Source organism: Pantherophis guttatus, chromosome 1, assembly GCF_059756535.1.
Source record: "Pantherophis guttatus breed Tessera chromosome 1, ASM5975653v1, whole genome shotgun sequence".
In the NCBI taxonomy this organism is placed as follows: Eukaryota; Metazoa; Chordata; class Lepidosauria; order Squamata; family Colubridae; genus Pantherophis; species Pantherophis guttatus.
In genome coordinates, this window is record NC_142063.1 from 280,507,700 (window position 1) to 280,530,494 (window position 22,795).

The 22,795-nt window shown below is 38.8% G+C and overlaps 1 protein-coding gene and 1 long non-coding RNA gene across 7 annotated transcripts; one reads left to right on the top strand and one right to left on the bottom strand.

Moving 5' to 3' along the window:
• Nucleotides 1-1,957: 1,957 nt before the first annotated feature.
• On the bottom strand, nucleotides 1,958-7,842 carry LOC117671940 (uncharacterized). Its single transcript, XR_015731468.1, has 2 exons — nucleotides 5,021-7,842; nucleotides 1,958-2,070 (listed from the first exon to the last, which is right to left on the bottom strand). It is a non-coding gene; the product is annotated as an uncharacterized LOC117671940 (long non-coding RNA).
• Nucleotides 7,832-20,022, top strand: ZBTB18 (zinc finger and BTB domain containing 18). Of its 6 annotated transcripts, XM_087882998.1 has the most exons (4): nucleotides 9,424-10,706; nucleotides 12,407-13,666; nucleotides 16,152-16,172; nucleotides 19,026-20,022. In XM_087882998.1, exons 1-3 carry the CDS (start codon nucleotides 10,694-10,696, stop codon nucleotides 16,157-16,159), a joined length of 1,281 nt encoding a protein of 426 aa, XP_087739124.1. In that variant the 5' UTR covers nucleotides 9,424-10,693; the 3' UTR covers nucleotides 16,160-16,172; nucleotides 19,026-20,022. The 6 variants fall into 6 exon arrangements, with proteins under 6 accessions (XP_087739122.1, XP_034284127.1, XP_034284123.1 ...); XM_087882996.1 differs by lacking the exons at nucleotides 16,152-16,172; nucleotides 19,026-20,022 and adding an exon at nucleotides 7,832-7,879 and having other exon boundaries at nucleotides 10,624-10,706; nucleotides 12,407-15,932; XM_034428232.2 differs by lacking the exons at nucleotides 16,152-16,172; nucleotides 19,026-20,022 and adding an exon at nucleotides 8,273-8,354 and having other exon boundaries at nucleotides 10,624-10,706; nucleotides 12,407-15,932.
• Nucleotides 20,023-22,795: the final 2,773 nt, after the last annotated feature.

Consider the following 22,795-nt stretch of genomic DNA (forward strand, 5'->3'; position numbering starts at 1 on the left):
CAAGTGGCACATGTGGACGAAAGGCGCCAGGTATGACTGCAAGAGGGAAGAGTATGGACGATATCTCCTGTTCTCTACAAACAGCCCTGCTCACCAACCCCTGGTTCCAGGCAAACTGGCAGCTTCTTATGTGGCATGACAGCCTAGCGTGAAAAGGATCAAAAAGATACATGCCAGAGTCCCAACACCTGGCTGTGTTGCAGAAATGCCTGACGCCCAGATGGGTGGGCATTTAGATTCTTGAAAACCCTCCATTTGACGAACCAAGAATTTTGGTGGTCATGGATGAAGAAAGACCTGGAGAACTATGTACAGAGCTGCCCCGTTTCTGCCACTATGAAGAAGAAGACCCAGGAAGCCTCCTGGCCTCTTGTAGCCAGTGGCAAATCTCACCCAGGCCTGGGAGGAACTGGCCATGGACTTTATAGTGGACCTCCCAGAAAGCCGTGGCAATACCGTGATCTGGACCATAATAGACCTTTTCTTGAAGCAGGCCCACTTCATGGCTTGTCCTGCTCAAAAAGCTAGCAAAGTTGTTTATTATCCACATTAATCACCTCCATGGTGTGCCACGAAGGATCATTTCTGACCAGGGGGTGCAATTTACTGCGAGATTTTGGCAGGGGTTTCTGAAGATGATGGGGTCCTCACAAGGCCTCAGCTCTGTATTCCACCCTGCTACCAATGGGACAGCCGAAAGGACCAACTCAATGTTGGAACAGTATCTATGCTGCTACATTAAGTACCAACAGACTGACTGGGCCGATCTATTGCCGTTTGCTGTGGTGGCATATAACAACGTGGTGCATAGTAGTACCGGATTCATATCCTTCCGAATCGTGACCGGAACTGAGTTTGTCCCAATACCTGAGTGTCCTCGAGAGGCCCCTGCTGATATAGGCCTAAGTGATTGGCTGGCAGGTGTGGGATCATGCCAAGGAGGCCTTGCAAAAAGTGGCAGAAACCTATAAAATTCAAGCAGATAGGAAACATAGCCCCCAAGTCCCCTTTAAAGTGGGGGAGCAGATGTACTTCTCCACAAAATATCTTAGGTTCCAAGTACCCAGTCAGAAGTTAGCCCCCAAGTTTCTAGGACCCATCCCAATCATACAGGACATCAATCCCGTTACTGTGGAACTCAAACTGCCCCCATTCTTGGCAAGACCCACCCAGTGTTCCACAGTAGCCTATGATGTCCAGTGAGGACTGCAACCATACAAGGGGCCCCAAAGCAGGTGCCTCTTCCCATCCAGGTAGGTGGAGAATTGCACTACGAGGTGGAAAGAATACTGGACTCCCATAGGCATAGAGGCCATGTACAGTATTTGGTACAATGGAAGGGGTATGCCGTATCAGTAGCCTCATGGGTGAAGGAAGAGGTTATGAGAGCCCCTCGGTTGGTGAAACGGTTCCACCAACAAAATCCAGGCAAACCGGGTTGGGCAGATCCCCAGGAGGCGGCTAATGCTATTCTTTGTCTTCCAAGTGTTGTCCCCCGGTAGAGGGCCGCATGTCACCCCAAACCACTGAACAGCCTGGGGCCACCATTCGGGTGGGGGAGGAGTGGCAGGTGGGACGTGCGCGCATGGGTATCAATGGCCACGCCGGACTGTCATCCTGGCAGGAAGGAGCCGCCAGCTGGGACGGCATTCCGGATGCATGCCTGTGACCCATATTACCCGGACCGTGCCTCCATGGGGCCACTGACTGACTAGCGGAGGCCCGGACTTTGAACAACTGAGTTTTGGCTTACAATGGAACAACTGACTATTGGGTTGGGGGGAAAACAGCTGATTGTTGGATCGCGGGTGGAAGCAAGAGGCTGGGTGGGCTAAGCTGGGATAGGAAGGTAGGGTGTGGCCTGACTGTGGCAGCCGCATTGGCAGCAATCAGTCTGCGGGAGGAGTGTAACACGGGGGGGTGGGTGGAGCACGATATAAGGGGGTGGTGAAGTAACCACGGTAGCACAAACTTTTATTCCTTTCTGGATGGTTGCTTCGTGCCGGGTCCACGTTTCCAGATAAATGTTATCACCTTGACTTGTGTTGCTGGCTGTTCTTATGCAGGACACTGGAACGTGACAATGACATTATCAAAAGACAGGATTTAAACAGCAGTTCAACATACAATCAATGTAGCAGTTACATTACAAAAAACATTTATCCTTTTAATTCAGATACTGTAGAAGATTTAAGATTCTATCCACTGTACTTAAATATTATTTCCAATTTATTGGATTATTTATTGGAAAATAGAATTTCTGCAGATATGATACCACCCAATTTTAAAATATTAATTAAATCAAAAATAACACTAGTATCTGTTTTGGCCAAAGAGACTGCGGGGAGGAAACTCAAATTCATAATAGTAATGACTTTATTGTGCCAAAGGAATGTTTACAGAATACTTGGAAGTTTTTAATTTCCAAGAATTCTTCTTGAGGCAAGGTAGTTAAATATCCAGGGAGAAAGTGTGAAAAGAACATTTTGCTGATATTTGAACCATGTCTTAAATAAAACAAAGGATTGCCAAACATGCCTGTTGGGTCTAATCAGTACAGAAGTTGTTTTCAGTTGCATTAGAGCATCAGTTTCCCAAGCTTGCTAGAAAGAAGAAACAAGCAAGTAATTGTTGGACCAAAAAATCTGGAAATATGAAATCTAGTTGAATGAGTATAAGATGCACTAATTCCTTAGAAGACTGAAAATAATTAAATATTTCTAGGCTACTGCAAAAAGAGACACAATATAACTCAGTGTAGAGCCAATGTTCAAACAGGATTCAGAAAAAAAAATAATTTAGGGGAAAATCTAATTGCAATTTTAAAGATCTGTATTGTATATGCATCATTAAACAATGCTTACTGTTCATTAATACCTTCACCTCACTACAATTCCACATTGCAACACACAAATTGAGCTAGCAAGCCCCCGGGGCTCTGTATTACTTGGGTGTTATAAACTGAAGTTGGCATATTTCAAGATGGGAAAGGTTTTCTTAGATCTACTGTGTATTCTCCCAAATGGCTCTTTTTGTGGGGGAGGGCAGGCGAAAGAGATTAACTTGTTTTACGCTCAATGAAAAACATTTCTCTCCAGTTTACAAACTCCAATTCATCCCTCAAATGTGTGCTTGTTTTGTGTATTACCTAGGGATGCATGACATGAAAGATATTTTAAAAATGTATGTAGAGGCCAGATGTCTTGCCAGATGTTGTATAGAAAAAATGTATTCCTACTAAACTGCTTCTGTTTCTATTTTTTTTTTCTTTCAGAAAGGCTTAGGGCTAAAGGTGGTACAACAGCAGTGTCAGGCAAAATCTGATTGGCCACCAAATCCTTTTGAAATGAGAGTTACATGTGCAACTTGAAGTTCAAGTAAGTATGAATGGGGAAATGATAAAACTTAAGATTTGTTTTTCCCAAAATTATTTTTCATCTATTTAACCTGGTGATGATCTATAATAGCAAATAATCACCTTAGCAAGACATTTTTTTAAAATAGAAAAGGAAATACAGATACTTCCTTGCTCTGCACCCCGCCCCAATGCCACAATCTACGTTATACTTTAAATCATCCCTGCAATATTTTAGAAGGATCTAGTAAAGACTGAGTCCTGCTACCAATTTGGTTAACAGCATGCAGGCTTTTTTTCTTTTTAAATGTAAAAATTCCATACAATTATGTTATCAGCCTTATATTATTAAAGTGTGTGCATATTACATTAAAACACTCCAGCAGAATGCAGACAATTTACTCCATCCAGTGTCATTCCTTAATTAGTGACACTTCTATGGCTCAATATGCCATTGAGCTAAAACAGGGCCAGCCTAGCCACGGTGTATCCAATACAATGGAGGGATGGAAAACTTTTGTAACCCTACGCAAGGTAACTTAAACTTTGTCCTATCTTGAGATTTTTCCTTCCTATATAGTAAAAGATTAACAAAAATTGGTGTCTGGCTAGCTATTGCAAAGGTGGGTGGAATGCCAATTGACTTAGGAGGCAGTTGGCAATTTACTGTTTTGGCTTGGTCTCCTGTTTGGTATGACTCCCATGATTAAGTTACAATACCTATGGCTAGCTTTTAACTATGATTTGTAGATTTAGACTTTTATCTTTTTACATAATTGGTTGGACTCATACAATGTGTGTTCTATAAAGTTTTGATTTGGGATTAGTGTGTTGTATGTATTTAATGGCTTATAAAATTACTTTTGTGTTTAGGGTTTTGTGTAATGCAGCCAACCACGCTAACTGTAATTAAATAAACCACAGCTTAGTGTAATGTATGAATATTGTCATTTTGTTTAAATCATGTGAGGTTGCAATATATAATGTGGTGATAGCACATTATTAACCCTCTAAGTTGATAAAAGACAAGGCAATAAAGCAATCAGTGTTTTAATTGTGGGACGATGCCAGGTCTTTATTAACCAGAGCTTTCTGTATAGCAGTACCAAAAAAAGAAAGATGAATAAACCAGCTACCAACTTTGGTACAAAGTGTGGTTAAAGTGCTCTCCTCCAGTATATTGTATGAACAAAAATACTTAGCTCTTTTCAAGTTTCTTGGCTCATACAACATAAATGTCCTGATTTTCCATGTTGTATAAATATACGACAGGGACCATTTTTTTCAAAACAAGTATTTTTTTATTTATTCAGCAAGCAAAGTGGGTGGGTGGATGGGGAGGGGTGAGGACTAAACATAGGGTCTGATCTCCCATATGGATGGTTTAATACTAAGCTGTGCTATGGCTACAAATATAAATCAATACAACTGTGTAATAATCTTATTTTATTTCACAGACATTGTATCTCTGTGTGTATATGTTAGTGTGTTCACACAGCATTTTAAGTTGGAATAAACAATGTTTGGGTCAAGGATGCATTTGGAAGCATTTAAATTTACATTGCTGGCTATCTTGCAAAGTATATGGTAACTACATTTATAAAGTTGCTCCATGAAAGAATTTTTTTAACTTCTGCCATGATGGCCATTGCTGGACGCAAATACCTGTTTATCAGAAGGGAAGCAGGTTCACCCTCACAATGTTTTATCATTACAGTGGGACTTTTGGGGATCCAAATGTCATTATTGCAAGTATCTATGAGGCTATATAACTGTTGCCTTGCTTTGCAACAGACCTGCAAAAAAGAATTTTTTAAAAAAAAAATAATTAAAACAAAAAGGCAGCGAGGGCACCAAGGTAACTCCTGTGAACACACTGTGTGTTTAATAGTGAAGTACACCAAACAGCCTGCATCAACATAAATAAGCAAATGTTTATAGAGTGAAGAAATATATGCTCCGGAGGGCACACTGTTACCTATCTATCTGCAAAATCAAGTTGAAAATACACCACCTCATATTCAAAATTCTTTCTACTCTTTCTTAATAGGAGAAATTGAAAAAAGTAAAAAAAAACAACTGTGGGAGGGCACAGCTTGGATAGCAAGAACTCCTTTCTTCCTGTCAGTATTGTCAATAATTTCATTTTTACTCTACTGCCTTTGGGTACAAACTTTCATCCCTACCCATCCCTCTGTTTTTTCCAACTGTAAAGTTCACATCTAAAGCAAAAACAATCCTTCTGAAAATGTGTTTGCATTCCAAAACCTGAGACCTGCAAACAATGCTCTCTTACTATTAAGAAAAAGATCCTTATTTTTCAGGCAAGCTAGCTCTGGCATCTCTCTTCATAAAGGTGTCCCAAATATTCTGCTACTTGCTACTTTATGGGCTGATAAAAGTAATAATAAAACAATCACAGGTACTCATTCGACATTATAAATATGTTATGATCACAACTGAGCAAAGACTAAGACAAATCACCCTTGACATCCAAGCACAGAGAACAGATCTGGAAAGATCATATTTGCATTTATTTTACATTTGTTTGCTGCCCATCTCGCGTAACTACATAGCTGTTCATGGACAGACTCCCATATAAGCAGAACTCCTATACTTTGAGGTTTCTTCCACATATGAAAGCCCTTATTGTTGGCAGCACAAAAGATGTTCCCTAGTGAACTTGATGCTAATAAGCAGTTCTCTGAAGGCGAATTCTCAGATATTCAACAACAGGCCAGTTTAACATTGCAAAGCCAATTCTGTTCATGTATTGTGCATAACCCAAAGACAGCTATTTTGAAGGCTGCTGTCAGAACTTAAAATGAAGTTAACTAGCAAAAACAAGATTCTTAAGATATTAAAGTTTTCATCGTCTAGCTCCAAATGACTTCATGGAAACATACAAGTAAATTTCTTGATCAAAACAGTTTGCCAACTTTCCTCTTTTTTTTTTGACTTCTCAATATAGCCTACCTTCCTGCCACTTCCTAGTGGTTTCCCATCCAAACATTAAATAGGATTGTCCCTGCTCAGCTTTTCCCAATCAGCCAAGTGCTGCCATCTAGCTGAGTATTTTAAGATACTACTGCCCACTGATAATTAGCATCTGGCAGCAGCAAAGACAAAGCCTTTAGCATTACGTTAAGTTGTATTACGATTTATCTGAATGCAAACAGTCCATTTCCATTTCTACATATAAACTAACAGGCTAATTATATGCAGATTAACATCTTCCTTTATCCTTTCAAAGCAATATATAAATGACCACCCCACAGCCTTGACTTCGGTTGGTGGTTCTTCCAGGTGGACAGCTCCTAGGTACCAACAATCAAAATATACAATCTACAGCTATTCAACCTCACATTCAACGTATTTTGGGTGCGAATGGCAAAGGGAAAAAAATCGTAATACTATAGGACAACGCAAGAGGTTACAAAGGGGCAATAATATCGTCTGGACCTTTCATCAAAATTACACTTTTGAAGCAGCTGCAATTCCGTTTTTAATTCTGCAAAGTTACGGGTTGAGAGGTGGGCAGATGGCGGAAGGACAGGAGATATTCCCTAAGATTTATTTAATGAGTAGCGATGAAGGGATATAAAACGTAGAGTACAATCGTACTCATTTTACTCTAAAACAAAAATGACTTCTACTCCTTTAAGAACTCCGCAAGACAATTACCAGGCACTCCATCGTGTTTTTTGTTGTTTTTTTGTTGTTGTTTTTTTTGTGTAAGAGGAAAAGCTCAACGGTCGCATTTCTGCCTCCCCGGGAGAGGTGCATCTGCAAAGCTTATGAGAAACTCTTCTCAAATTTGTTAAACAAGAGTCATAAAAAGGCTGGGAGGAAACCGCGAGTTCCGTGCAGCACAAAGGCGTTACAGCAAGAAGTCCTTTGAACCATTAAAAAGTGACGAGAAGTTAAATGGCAGGAAAGCAACTAAAAAAAGCCGTTGGGCAGAAGAAAAAAGCTCGTCAAGTTATGGGGTGGTTTTTTTTTTTTTCTTCCCGCCGCTGTTTTGCAAAAAATAAAAAACAAAAAACAAATGAGCGGGCACATCTGGCGGAGAAGCCCTCGTGACGAGTAGCCCAGCAACAGCAAGCGCTACGGAACCGCCACCAAATCTCCAAGCTCAGGCAGCCTCCGGGCAGGCCTCGCCTTTCACTCGTGTAACCCTCAGCCTATCCCACCAGAGACCCATAGCCATTATTCCCCACCATGCACCGCGCCCAGGGAGAAAAGAGGCAGCCCGCCCGAGGCCCGCTCCTCCCGAGGCCGAGGAGACTGCAGTGAAGAAGCGCGAAGGACGCGCGGACTGACCCGGGACTACAAAACCCCGCCCCTTTCTCAATCATCAGCCACACGCCTGTGGAGCCAATAAGCCCTCCCCGAAAACGCTGATTAGCCACAACGGTGAGCTCGCTTCGCTTCCTTCTGTTGCCATTGGGCGGGCTTCCATTGTCGATCAGCGACTTTCTTTCTTGCCGATTGGACGAGGCAGCTCCGTGAGCCAGCTGCGCTGTCAGTCAGGGAAACTGCTCGGGGAAGGAAGGGAAGAGGGAGGGGAGGGGAGGGGAGGAAACATCTGGCTGCCGCAGCCCGGGCCCCGTCTGTGCCGCCGCCGCCGCCGCCGCCGCGCGTGCTCCTGCGCTGTGTGCGCCTGACTCCCCGCCCCCTCTCCCTCCCTCCCGCTCCGCCGGCCCGGGATCCTCCGGGGCGCTGCCATGGGGCGCCGCTGAGACAGCGCGGGGAGCCCCCCTCGCTCCCTCCCTCCCCTGCCTTCCTCTCCCCATTGCTCCGCTCGCGTTGCCCCGCTTTGGTGGCCCCTCACTCACTCGCGGACTTGGAGGGGGGGGAGGAGGAGGAGGAGGAGGAACGAGCGGGACGCCGGGCGGGGAGACGGGGCGCCCGCAGCGGCGGAGGGGGCGGTGGCGGCCGAAGGAGGAGGAAGCGGCGCAGGGAGGATCGCGGCTGGGACCTGGGGCCGCTCCAGAGTGTGAGTCCCGGGGCTGACCCCGCGGGGACTGGGCGGAGAGGGGCGGCCGGGTGCGCGGAAGCCGTCCCGTGTTGCTAAGGAAGGAGTAAGAGCCGCAGGTTGCTTGTTGTGCTGGGGTTGCCGCGGGGGGGGGGAGTGTGAGGTTGTTATGGGACAACTGGCAGCTTTGGGGCAAGTGGCATCGAGGGCAGGGCGGGCAGATGTCAGGAAGAGAGAAGGATGCCTTGAGTCACCCTGAAGAGCCGCTTAAAGTGAGCTGATCAGGGGGGGAGGGGAGGGTTTAACAGGTGGAGAAAAGGAGGGGATCGGTGGGATGCGAAGTTGGGGGAGGGAGAGACATAGCCTCCTTTTTTTTTGGAACGAAACCCGTAAAGACCGACGGGGACAGTTAGAGAGGAGGGTCCGGGTTTAATGGGCTGGAGAGCGAACAGCTTGTTTTGGATGGTAAAAGTCTCAAGTGGACTTAGGTGTGTGTCCTGGACGGGGCTTTCATAAGAGGAGAGGGAGAGAGTAAGCTTCAGAGCAGATTTTGGAACTGCAGGAGAGAGAATAAAAGCAGTTCCGAGTAAGTTTGCAAGGTTCAGAGTTTACAGCCTCACTTGCAGGATGGGAGATGGCGGGGGGGGGGGGGATTTGCAGGGGGATTGGGCTGAGCTTGGGAGCAGATGGGGGAGCAGAGAGGGAGTCCTTTGTGTGTGGCAGAGGCTGTGTAGTGTGTGTTTTGTCTCACAGCTCAAAAGGTCAGAAGGGGTAGGTGATGTGGAGAGCAGTGCAGCTGTGGAGACAAGGCAGGGTGGATGCGAGGAGAGAGATTTGCTCCCTCCTAGAACACTTGTGTTCAGCTCTTCCTCCTTACTTTCCTTTTGTTGTTCCATTGACTACTATTCCTGTATTTGCCTGCTTCCTTCTTTCCTGTCTGTGCTGCTTTCCACCTCTGTGCATTTACTTGCTTAATCTTAACACACTTTGCAATATGTCAGGAGTTAAATGAAGTTATAGCTGACTTAATCTTCAAGTTGGTGTCACTCTCTATGAAAGGTGAAAGGGGAAAATCACAATTAAGTCATCTGCCATGCTGTGTTTGTCTCATATTCACCTAGAACTTTTGCTTCATTTGTAAAATTCTATTAAGAACAGTGTCAAAAGAGAAATTGCTTGAATTAACCAGCTACCATAGTAAAATGAGATGGGGGGGGAGAGAGTTATGAGTAAATGGTGCAGAAAACTTTGTTAATTAAATATTGTCTGTGGCCTAAGACTGGCAAGCTGGATACTTGTCTATTCTGCTGAGATGAACAGCTTGTTTCATTTTAGTTTATTTCCCGATTACTCACAGCATTTTCCTGTAAAGTTAAGGGAGGTCATTACATTTTTTCCATTCTCAAAATAGGTTTAATATATGCATACGGAATAAAAATGGCAATAATTTTGAAGTGCATGATAGTATTTTTGCCTTACTAATGAATAGCAAACTTCGTATTCAGTTTCATGCCACAGATAAAACAGGCTTGATAACACTCCTTGAAATAACTGCACTTTTTACAAATTTATTACGAGGGGAATATTACTATTATTTCGTTCTTGTAGTTGCAGTAGTATGATCTGTAGAGCACATTGAGCATGTAGATTACTTATAAGTGCCCAGAAAAGTGTTCCTTATGGTACATAAAAATATAATTATTACATCATTAGTGAGTAAAATGAGTTAATGTACAATTGCACTGATATTTATATAAAGTTTTTCTAAGTCTGTTCTTTCTAAATTGATAGAAAAGATAAACTGAGTATCAAGATAAATAGGTTGGGTAAAATGAATTGCTTAAAATGAACCTCTGGGTTCAGTAAAATGGATGGGTAAGTTCTCAATATAAAAAAAAATCCCTCCAAAGTTATGACAGAAGGGCTTCTATACTGTACATGCAATGAAGCCCCATATGTCTAAGATTTTTTTTCTTTACTTTTCTCTGTTAGAAAGTTTTGAAAAAAGAGACTTTGAAGTATTTTGTTTATACTAACAGACAAGAAAAGTTCTCCTAAGAAAAAGCTGGTGGAAGGAGTGTAGAGGAGTAGCATATGGCATTAAAAGGAGCACAGCTGGAGGTAACATTTCCATCTGAACATGATGTCAGAGCAGCTGACAGCCTGCCATCCCTCAGCCTTTTATTCTAACACACAGACAGGGAGTGAGTGTGTTTGCAGATCTGTGTGTAGGGAAGGTATCTCATTCCTCTCTAACATCATCTCCACTTTGCATCTGTCTCTTTCTTAGTCTGCCTTTTTCCACCGATCTAACAGACCTGGAGCCAGCAAGACTCGGACAAAAGGACTTAATCAGGTTTATGTGTGCTAAAGGTAGGAACAGCAGGAGGTTAGCTACAGTGTGCTTCTCTCTTGATGTTTGTTTATTTAATTTCCAAACAAAAATCCCATTACTTGTTTAATGATGTTTAGGAAAAAATTAGTAGGGTTCGTTGAAAAGGGAATAATAGTTTCTATTGTAATTAAGACTTTAAATACATGTTGATGCATTTGTTCCTGTGCAGTAATATTAAAATAACTATTTAAATGATGTAGTTCCCCTGTTTTTATTACGAGCACTTGAAAAAATAATTTATAGTTTAGGGAATCATTTTGATATTGCAATTATGATGGCTGTTCTAAGAGTACTGTTTCTAAAGGTAAAAATATGAAAATAAGATTTGAAATGATAATTGAAATGAAAACTATATATGAATATGCATGACGATTTATACTATTCACATTTATGCTTTGCCCAAGCCATTGAGAGATCTTGAAATCTATAGCCCCCCCCTCCCCTTTTGGGGGGGGGAAGGACTTGAATGTCTATGCAACTTTAGAATCCCACCTACCTTGAAACTAACTTAGTCAGTTTCACCCTATTTTTTTCCCCCCTGGAAATATATTAAAGTTTATTTCAGTACAACAATAACTGAAAGAAGGGTTTTGTTTTCACGACTAATTTAGAACTTGTAGATTTGAGCTGCCTGAATTGGCCAGACAGCTGTAATCGCACTCCTCTATTCTTAATCTCTTTATCTGGGCAGCAGCTGCCATATGGCTACAGTCAGCTGGATCAGATGTTTATAAGCTTCCTTCTTCGTCCCTCTCTGTCCTTTCAGCCTCCTAATTTGATCACAGCTACCTTGTGAGCTGCCCTCCAATCTTTATTTTTAGCCCTCTTAAGGATTAGGATTGATGTTGGCTGTGGGGCACTTAAAGTGATTGTATTGTAAATCTTCTTGCTTTATTCTAGCAGTAGAATATACTTTGGACCAGAGTGTAACTTTAAGAACATATAATACCCAAAGATGCAGCAGCTGTATGTAACTAGTTTAGCACAACTTCAGTTGTAAGTAGTAGAAAATAAAGAAGATACTTAAGATGTTTATGTAGAAAACTCTAATGCTCATTTTGAATGGTTACACGACCCCAAGGGGAGAAAAGATTAGTGAATTATGCTGAAATTGTTTCAACTGATATGCAGCAGTAACATAGGACTCTCTTAATAGAAGAGTCTTAATTTTTTTTAAAAAGCCTTTTATATAAAGAGTTTGCATTTTTGTCTATTTTTAAAGGGGGATGTCTGGTAATCAGTTATTTTGTTAGAAAAAGAAAATGGAAAAACTGGCATTCACAGATGAGGCCAGCGATGATCTGTGCCAAGACAGTTTAGAAGCCATTGTTATTTTAATCAGTTAAGATTAGTTTTTAATGCCCCCCCCCTTTCTAGGATTAAACAAGTTATATCAGAGATATCTGTTTCTGAATTCAAATAGGAAAAGGCTGTTGTAACTTTCAAGTTCTGAATATTCATTTTCATCTGCACCTCTCAGTCTATTTCTTTACGGTTAACAAAACGGTTAATAGAGAACTCTGAAAGTTGCAAAAAGTGATTAACAGAAAGTCATGAAATCTTAATTTATTTCCGTTTCTCTACAGAGCATTACTTCGGGTTTTTGTACCCATTGCCGAATTATCAAATGTAGCCAATGAATATTTCCAATGTTTAATTAAATCTTTTTTGCTTCTAGGTTATGAAGACAGCATGGAGTTCCCTGACCACAGCCGGCATTTACTACAGTGTCTGAGGGAACAGAGGCATCAAGGTTTCCTTTGTGACTGCACTGTTCTGGTAGGAGATGCCCAATTCCGAGCACACAGAGCTGTACTGGCTTCATGCAGCATGTACTTCCACCTATTTTACAAGGACCAGCTGGACAAAAGAGACATTGTTCATCTGAACAGCGACATTGTTACAGCCCCAGCTTTCGCTCTCCTACTTGAATTCATGTATGAAGGGAAACTCCAATTCAAAGATTTGCCCATTGAAGACGTGCTCGCAGCTGCCAGTTACCTTCACATGTACGACATTGTTAAAGTTTGCAAAAAGAAACTAAAAGAAAAAGCCACCACCGAGGCAGACAGTACTAAAAAGGAAGAAGATGCCTCAAGTTGTTCGGACAAAGTGGAGAGTCTTTCTGACGGCAGTAGCCACATTGCAGGAGACATACCCAGTGATGAAGATGAAGGGGAAGATGAAAAATTGAGCATCCTGCCCAGCAAAAGGGACTTAACGGCTGAGCCTGGGAACATGTGGATGAGATTGCCCTCGGACTCCGGAGTGATTCCCCAGAGCGGTGGGGAACCAGACACACATGCAACAGCAGCTGGGAAAACAGTAGCCAGCCCCTGCAGCTCAACAGAGTCTTTGTCCCAGAGGTCTGTCACCTCCATGAGGGATTCAACAGATGTTGACTGTGTCCTGGACTTGTCTGTGAAGTCAAGCCTTTCTGGAGTTGAGAATTTGAACAATTCATATTTCTCTTCACAGGATATGATGCGAAACAACTTGGTGCAGGTGAAGGTGGAAAAAGAGGCATCCTGTGATGAGAGTGATGTTGGCACTAATGACTATGACATGGAGCATAGCACTGTGAAAGAAAGTGTGAGCACTAATAACAGGGTACCATATGAGCCAGCCCATCTGGCTCCTATGAGAGACGATTCTGTTTTGAGGGAGCTAGATAGAGAGGACAAAGCCAGTGATGATGAAATCATAACTCCAGAGAATGAGAGAGTTCAGGTGGAAGGGAGTATGGACAGCAGTCTTCTCCCTTATGTCTCCAACATACTTAACCCTGCAGGCCAAATTTTTATGTGCCCCCTCTGCAACAAAGTCTTTCCTAGTCCCCACATCCTGCAGATTCACTTAAGTACGCACTTTCGAGAGCAGGACGGGATCCGCAGTAAGCCTGCCGCTGATGTCAATGTCCCAACCTGTTCCTTGTGTGGTAAGACTTTTTCTTGCATGTACACTTTGAAACGTCACGAGAGGACTCATTCAGGTGAAAAACCATACACTTGTACTCAGTGTGGAAAGAGCTTCCAGTATTCCCACAATCTGAGCCGCCATGCCGTAGTTCACACACGGGAGAAGCCACACGCTTGTAAATGGTGTGAGCGGAGGTTCACCCAGTCTGGAGACCTTTACAGGCATATTCGGAAGTTTCACTGTGAACTAGTGAACTCGTTGTCTGTCAAAAGTGAAGCACTGAGCTTACCTACTGTCAGAGACTGGACATTAGAAGATAGCTCTCAAGAACTTTGGAAATAGAATTTTATATATATAATTAATATATATATATATATATAAATAAATCTATATAGTTGTGGTACAGTCTAAAAGCAGTCTTGTTTCCTTAAACTAACAAAGTTTGGCCATTAGCTTGTTTTATGCACTTTAAAGCAGCATGAACATTTCACTACTTAGTGTTCTGATAATGAACTATAGAAATAAGACAAATAAACTTCATAAAATCTTCCCCTATCTCCCTACCAAGTAAGTACTTCTTTTAAAAATAACTACAATTGAACCAGAGCGATTGTTAGAGTCTATTTAACATTATTTACAACATTGCATCATTTTCGATCTCCACTTAAATCAGTACTCTCCAGTTTTTGTTTTTTTATCAATTCAGTTAAATTTTTTATACTGCATGCATCTTTTCTAGCTCAGGGAAACCTGAATGCTTTTAGACCCAAGCGATATGATTTCTAAATGACTGGAGTATCAATTTTTCAAAAGTGATTGTTATTATGTTGTAATTTGTAAACTACAATAGTTCCCACAATTTAAAAAAAAAAGAATTTTTGAAAATACACTGGAATCACGGGGACTCTGAAGGCGTGCTTGGGATGAAAAAGGATGTTGCATTTTCAGCAGTTGCAAACTGCATTTAAAATGTGAATTACTGTTATATACTGTAATTGATTAAAAGGGTTGGGGGGTGTCAAAGAAATTGACAAGTTGTGTTAATGCTCTAAGTTGAGTCTTGGAAAGTAAATATTAATGCTACAGAAATGCATGCATTTCGGTATATTTTTGTCTTTGTTTGCATTGTATAACTTTAATGAGTGATTTTAAAAACTTATTTAATTTTTAGTAAGAAAAAGCACCAGAAAAAAAACACCTGGTGTTATGAAGAACATAAATGCACTGCTTTTATTTTATATAATTTAAATTAATTGCCCATTGTCTTTAAGTTGAACAAACGCTATATGTTGATTTTAGCTATGTAAAGGAAGATAGTAATGTTTACAGACTTAGAGATTTGCATGTGCAGTGAACATTTATTTAAAAAACGATTGCACAAACCCATGCCAGCTCCAACCTTAGATGCATATACTTACCCATGTGAGCATTTTTAGAATTCCTGCTGCACAAATAAACAATAGGTGTTCATTTTATTCGCCCCTTCAAAAGATTCTATGGAGTGAAAAAGCCCCAGGCTAAAAGAACTAAAAACCTTGATTGACATGGGACAGGGTGGGGAGGTGGTGGGAGAAAAGTTGGGGGAGGGTTTGTGAACTGTGTATCCAAACAGCAAAGACTGCAGCCTGACGTGTGGTTTTAATGATCAACACGTAGGGCAAAAGCATTTTGCACAGTGTTTGTTTTCCTGTCTTGCACTTACAAATAAGGTCTATGAGAGTAGCATGGAAAATGGTTTTTTTTTCTGCTTTTGTTTAGAATTTGATCGCCTTAACTACTGTAAACATAGCCTATTTTTGTGCTTAAGAAACTGAATGGAAAACTCCATTGTGTATTGCTGGACTGTTTTGGAAATATTTTGGTCAAATGTATATTAATTTGGCTGTAATGGCATTTAAAACAAAAAAAGCTGTGAAAATGGCCTTGGAGCATTATTTTTAGTTACTTGAACAGTCTCTAGGTTTTAAAAATTCATTGTTTTTATTTAGAAAAGACAATCAGTGTCTGAAAAAAATGGACTACTTATGCTTTTTTTTTTTTTTTTTTTTTTTTTGTGGACATGAGTGATTGTTGGGGGGTTAGGTTGCCCTTTAGTTTCACATTTTTATTTTATTCTTTGGTTTTAAAAATTAGACTGACATCTAGCCTTGACAATCATAGTATGTTTTATTTTCATGAGGGGGAGGGGAATAACTTATAATGCTGTTTAGTTTTGTACTATTGGTGTGTTGGTGAATTTTTAAATTGTGTGCTAACTGCAATAAATTATACATACTGAGAAATCATTTAGTTGTCTTCTCCCCTTTTTAAAAGAAAAAAATGTAAAATGTTGTACGTACTTTATCTTTTTGTGCAGTTTCCTCTTGCTGTATGGAATAAGCTTGCAGTTTGAAATGAATCTCAAGCAAAAATGGTTTCCATTAAGCAAATGCTACTAATGCTGTAATTCTAAAAAAAAAAAAAAAAAAACCCTGATCATAGCAACTATTTTTTTTTCCCTACAGGTTCCTAAATAAAAAGCTATGGTAAGTAATATTCCGAGTTTTATGGAAGCACAAACTTCTAAGTCCAAATATAAATTCTGCATCTAAATCTAATTAATATTAATGTGAAAATAAGAATGGGCAAAGGGAAAAAGTGACAATTTGAAGAAATGACTGTGTACAAAATTAAAATAATGGCTATTCCAAATCACATGTACGCAAATTATATCAGTAGATGGTCAGCCCGTTTTTCTTTAATAGATGAGCTTATTCCTGCCAGAGCAATTTATAAGTAGCCCTTAATTTGACAGACTAGTTTCTTAGGATGTTCCCAATGAAAGCTCTGCAATAAAATTTTCAGTTTGGATCAAAAGAAATGTGCACATCAACCAGTGAGCCTAATCCTTATTATTCACAATATGGTTCATAACAATATTGACAAATTATTATAAACCTTCAAATGATCTCATTCATTTAATGCAACATCCATACAGTTTAATAGCTCACTTCGTGATAGATTGGTCTCACTGTTGATGGATATTTTTAAAATGCATGACAGATATAAAAAAACTTCATATCACAAGGTTGGATATGTCTCAAAACTTCATTTTTGGGCTTTGGACTTCATTTTCTTGAGTTTTAAGGTAATGGTCAGAAAATAGAATTCAGATTGTCACTTTCACAGTAAGACATGAAAACTCTGAAGGAATTTATATCATTTCAAATTTTGCGTTGAGATAGTTCAGGTGCTTAAAGCTTACTTTGGGATATAATTTTAGAATTCACTACTTCTGACAATAAGAGGTCTGCTTAACTTACGCATATTAGCATCTTTTTCCACAGGGCTGTAAAAATAAAGGAAATATGTGAATTCAAAAATTTGGCCAATTACATTTACTGCAGTTGAAATGTAAATTCTCGTGATCATCCACGTATGAATGTATAAGATAATAAAATGAACCTCTCCTCCCATAAGACATGCTTTCTCTTAATCTGTGTGTCAGAATTTCTAGGGTGCGACAGTAACAGTTAACACCTTGGTATAAACTGCAACAAAGAATGTTTAGTAAGTCCCAACAGCTTTTTGAATTCCAATAGATTAGATTCCAATACTGTAAATCAGATTAGATTCAATTACACTGAATTGTACATTGTTGTAATCATGAAAATCGCTTGGTGAATTTGTATAATGTTGCAACATTTAGTTAAATGATTACATTTTGAGTAAACCCTGTAATTTTGTTTTGGGATACATCATATCACAGGGAAAAAAATAGCCCATTGGTTATTTATTGTTTTATATTTCTTAAATGTGAAATAAAGAGACTTTGCTGCACACATGTGTAATATGGTACATGCCTGTTCTTGTGCATATGTGCCAATACATATGGTATACAGGGTAAGTATCAGAAAGAAATTCACAGCTAAATTGCTGTGATAACAGTTGATATGTTCGAAAAGTATTAACCATTGTATTTACTTTATTGTTAGCTTTTTTTTACAAGCAGCTGCATTTCTTCAAGAAGTCTGCTTGCGCTCATTTTTCCTTCTAAAGTAATTGCTTTTAGCATCATAACTTAAGTTACATCCTTTTAATTATATTCTTGAGTACTTTGTTTCTTTTAGCTCTACCTATGAACCTCTTAAAAAGTCTATGATAACACAAATCAAATGCTCTGCCAGATCACGGTAAAATTGAGGGGGGTGGAAAACAGCTGTTTTGAATGGAAATTTAAATGTATGCATGCTTATATTTTTATCCCTGAAGTATGAATGGCGTAAGTTATGCATGTTATTTTTTTTCCTGGAAATCATCATTTTTTTAGAATAATCATAAAAAGTTGTTCTCCAAAGTTGTTTTATAACGAATAAGATTAAAAAAAAATAAAGGATAGGTTAAAAAAACCGATTAACCTTTTACAGTTTGTCCCTGTAGCCTACTGAAATCTTATATTTAATACAATTAGGAAAATGTAGCATATTCAAATAATTTTTTGTTATAGAACAATTGTTCTGTAATAATTTTTTGTTATAGAATAATGTTCTATAATCTAGAATTAGGTTATAATATACAACATTATAGAAACATGGTTTTAGTCATTTTTTTTACAAATACTTAGTAAGATCACATTATTTCCTTTTACAACATTACAATATCCAAATGAAAAACAATATTGTATTGTATAGTCAAGCCCAGAGTCACAAAGTTGTTCTAAGGTGATAAACCCTCCTAAAGGTTTTGCTGATGGCAGATTTTGAAACAGAATTAGATTATAAAAAACATTGCTTAGAAATCTTGAGGATTTTAAGTACTATCAGTATTCTGCTCAATAATATTACAAGTTCATTTGTTATCTATATTCTAAATTGTGAATACAAGAAGTATCTAGCATAACACTGCTTTTTATTTTCTGATTTGGATTCTTTTTTATTCTGTCATAGTTTTTGAACCTGTAACTATGGATAAATGTATAGTTATTAAAAGAAATGCATAGTATTTTCAGAATACTGTATATCTTAATGCAGCATTTTGCTATTGAGAAAGGAAATTAAACTATAAATTCTGTACTGATATTTATCACAATTCTATACATTAGAAGAATTATCAACTGAACAAGAGATACATATAGCACTTTTAAATAATAGTTGTAATTTTTAAAGAATTTTTAGAATTGGAGCAAACATGATGATACAGTTAAGTATAAAACTAAATTGTATGTGTTTATGATGTATGTCAGAGTGTACATTGATCAAATTTTCTTTCCACTCTAGTGAATAAAACTCATAAATTAGACAAATACTGTATAAATATAACCAAGCAATTGAAAAATTATATTTTAAAAAAGTATACATGTAAATTTATCCTTAACATGTGTCACCATTTTTATTCATCAGCCAATGCGTTGTAAATATTAGAGTTTTCAGCTTTGATAAGTATGACAGAAGCCTGGATTCCATATCTTGAAATTCCCTTCATGCAAATACTTCACTGATATTGGAACACTAAGCAGGATTGGACTGACTAAATACTTGGATGGAGGTCTCCAACAAAACCCCAGGATTACAGGATAGACTGGGGAGCCTTGAAGACATCCCAGAAGGAAGGCAATGGCAAACTTTGCTGTACTGATCCCAAAGAAATGACATTAATTAAGGAGACTACATTTAGAAATGTATTGCTTCCTGAGATTATTGAAAAGAATTGTCAGAAAAAAAATAGTCAGCTTTTATTTGAGATTTTTATGAGGGCAAGATGTCTTCCATTCATAATTGATTTTGGTGTGTGCGTATGTGTTTTTCCCCATCAAGGGTGGGATCATTAAAAATTTTGTAGGCTGTTCCATAAGAAGAAAAAGACAATTTTAACGGCAATAGTTGGGCTCCTTTCATTGAAAGCCCTCCTTATGCAGCTGCTTGAGAATATTATATGTAGAATATTATATGTAGAATTGGGCACCATCAGTTAGGATATCTTTGCTGAACTGAAAGGATTTTTCTCCCATTAATAGCACTGGAATTCTATAATGATTTAGTGAGGGGATGCATTTTTATTTTTCTGTTTTAATTAATAAAATGATTTTATATAATGAATCCTGTTGATTTTAATTCCAGGGTGATGGTAAAACAGCCCATCATACTTCAATACTTAATACTTCGACAAAGAAATTGACTGGGATATGAAATGTAACCTTTGTGTGTGAGATAATTAAATATATGTACAATTCTATTTTTTATTGCTGTACAGTATGTAAAATGTTGAGCTAATGCACTTTGTTAATAAAAAAGAAATGAATACTAAAATGACTACCATTAACTGCATTATACTTAGCCTGTATACCTCTCTTAAAGGTTGTTAGATATTCTCCTTAATAAATTAAAATTTTCAAACGGAGTAAGTAGTCTCTTGCTTTAGCTATGACTTCAAAATGCACCTAGATCAGTAATGGCAGAGTAACAATGCAGTAAATGATCAGAGAGTTACAAAACTAAAACTGTAACTTCAATTATTTGTTGTTTAGCAAATTTTAAGAATGATTACATAAAATAAATCATGCACATGAATTCAGTTAACTATACTGCTGTAAAGTCTACCATTGTTAAGATTTTATAGATTTTCTATAGTTTATTAACTATGCTTAATATATGGATGATTTAGATTTAATTTATGAGAATTATTTCTATGACAGGAGTCAGTAACTATAATGGGAGAAATCCAAGTGAGGGGATGAATAAAACTACACAGTAAAACACTTAAGAAAAATCATTTTGAGAAGTCTGTAAAGAAAGTTTGTACATTCATTTATTTAGAAATTTACATGGCTACCTATCTTATACAATATAATCCTAAATGGTTACCAGTAATCAGAAAAAGCAAAATAAAATCAATCAACTCATTCCATTAAATGCTACATATTCTTTAATTGGCTGGGCTTATTTCTACCCTAGCCCCAAGGTTATAAAAATAAAAATAAATTTAATTTTCTTTTATAGTATTTTAATGTTTGTATTGTGTGTTTTTAATTTTGGCTGTTCACCGCCCCGAGTCCTTCGGGAGAGGGGGCGGTATAAAAATTTAAAAAATAAAATAAAATAAATAAATAATAATAAAATAAAGGTTATCACACCAACCACTTTATTTCTTTGTTCAACATAATCAATGTGTATTCTTTGTACCTACATGAGAGAGGGAGAGGTCTGAAGGAGGAGGCACTTCAATATAATTAGACATGGATACCTCTCTGCAGTTCTCACAGCTTCCCCCAAACCTTTTTTTAAATATCAAAAAAAAACCCTTTAGAGAACAGTCCTAGCATGTTTACTTTCTAAAACTGACAGTCCATGGATATCATGCCACCAGGATTTTTCAGTAGTTCAGGAGCAGCTGCAAACCTGAGTGATCTTACAATAACTTCACTGGTGAAGCAGGCACAGCAGCGACTGCATTTTCTGCATCACATGAGAAAGGTACATCTTCCTCCCCTGTCCTTACCACTTTCTATAGAGGGACGATCGAGAGCATCCCGTCATATTGCTTTACAGTCTGGTTTGGAAGCATTACTGCTTCAGACAGGAAGGCAGTGCAGAGTGTGGTGAGGAGGGCAGAAAAGATTATTGGCAGTTTGGTCCCTTCTACCCACGACATAGCATATAAGTATTGCTTGAGCAGGGACCGTAGGATTGCCTGGGATGCTACACATCCTCTTCATGATCTGTTTTCCTTGTTACCTTCTGGGAGGCAGCTTTGTGGTATTCGAAGCAGAACATCCAGATTCAGTCCCAATTTTTGTTCCCTATAGCATCAACCTTGTGAACTCTCAAGCTTCCTCTTTCTGCCACGTATTCAAGATGGACAATAAATAACATATGTATTTATATGTATGAGTAGGTATTTACATATGCATGTATATAGCATGTCTATGTGTACACTTTTGAGAGTAGGCAACAGAATTTCATTTTTAATGTGTGCCAAGGTGCCCACAGTAAAAAATGACAATAAAGGTTATCTCACATTGGCTGGTTCAGGGAGCTAACTCAACATATTTCTACTCCAGTTCCAGGTTCTAAGAGCAGTGCAAAGCTGGGGGGTTTTTCCTTCTGCAGGGCTGGACCTTTGTGGGCAGACCATTTTTCCCTTGGCAGAAACTCTTCTTCACCCCTTCTCCTGCATTTATACCCCCCATTCCTTGGCCTAAGTGCTTATCGGCAGCCAGTGATTGCCATACAACCATGGCTAAATAGAACTATTGATCAGATGATCTCTTTTTCACTGTTTCACTGATTGGCTGAAGCATGAGCACTGGTTCATGGCGTCACCTACGCGTTTTGAAAGTGCAAAAGTGATGATTGCAAGTTGTTTTGAGTGAATTAGAAGTGGAAACATCATACTATAGAAGTGTCCTATGTTTGAATCACAAACTAGCCAGCCACAGTTTAGCAGTTTAGACATATTGGGCAACTGCAATGACTTGAATTTAAATATGACAATAATATATTTAAATTAGATGTATGACATGAATGTATAGGAAAACATGGTTAACTATGAATAAGAGAATATAAAGCAAGTACATGTAAAAATAGGAAAGCATACATTATAAGTTGAACCATCAGGAAATAAAAATTCAAAAACTTCGTTATAAATGCATACACACATCCATACAGCCTGAAGGGTTTTTAAATAATATGCAGAGAAGGGCAACTGTGAGTAGGAAAGTGCTTAAACTTTTTTTCCTTCTTGCCATTTCTTTGCAACACATCTTGCTTCTTTCCACTTCTTTCTCCCGTAGTTCCAAAAAAGAAAGTCTCAAAAAGTAGAGATTCCTGTACAATATGTTCTGTGATTTACAAGTATCGGAGAGAGGTGTGCGTTGCCTCGACCACCATGAGAAGTTTCTAAAAAAATATTCTGTTCACCATGAAATATATCTCTACCTTGTAGAGATTTGCTCAAGCCGACAGTAACTGAAACAAAATTCCTTCTTAAGTGCTTCTAACTTCTAGTGGACTTGTCAGTTGCCCGTACGTGTACTCTCAAACTTGAGAATAAACATTCACTTAAATAATGTCAAAGCCAAATGCTAAAAATTTGAGAATTTTAAATGTGGCCTGTGAACTCTCATTACTGCTATCCTAAGAGCAGAGAGAGTAACTTTGAATGGACCAGTCAG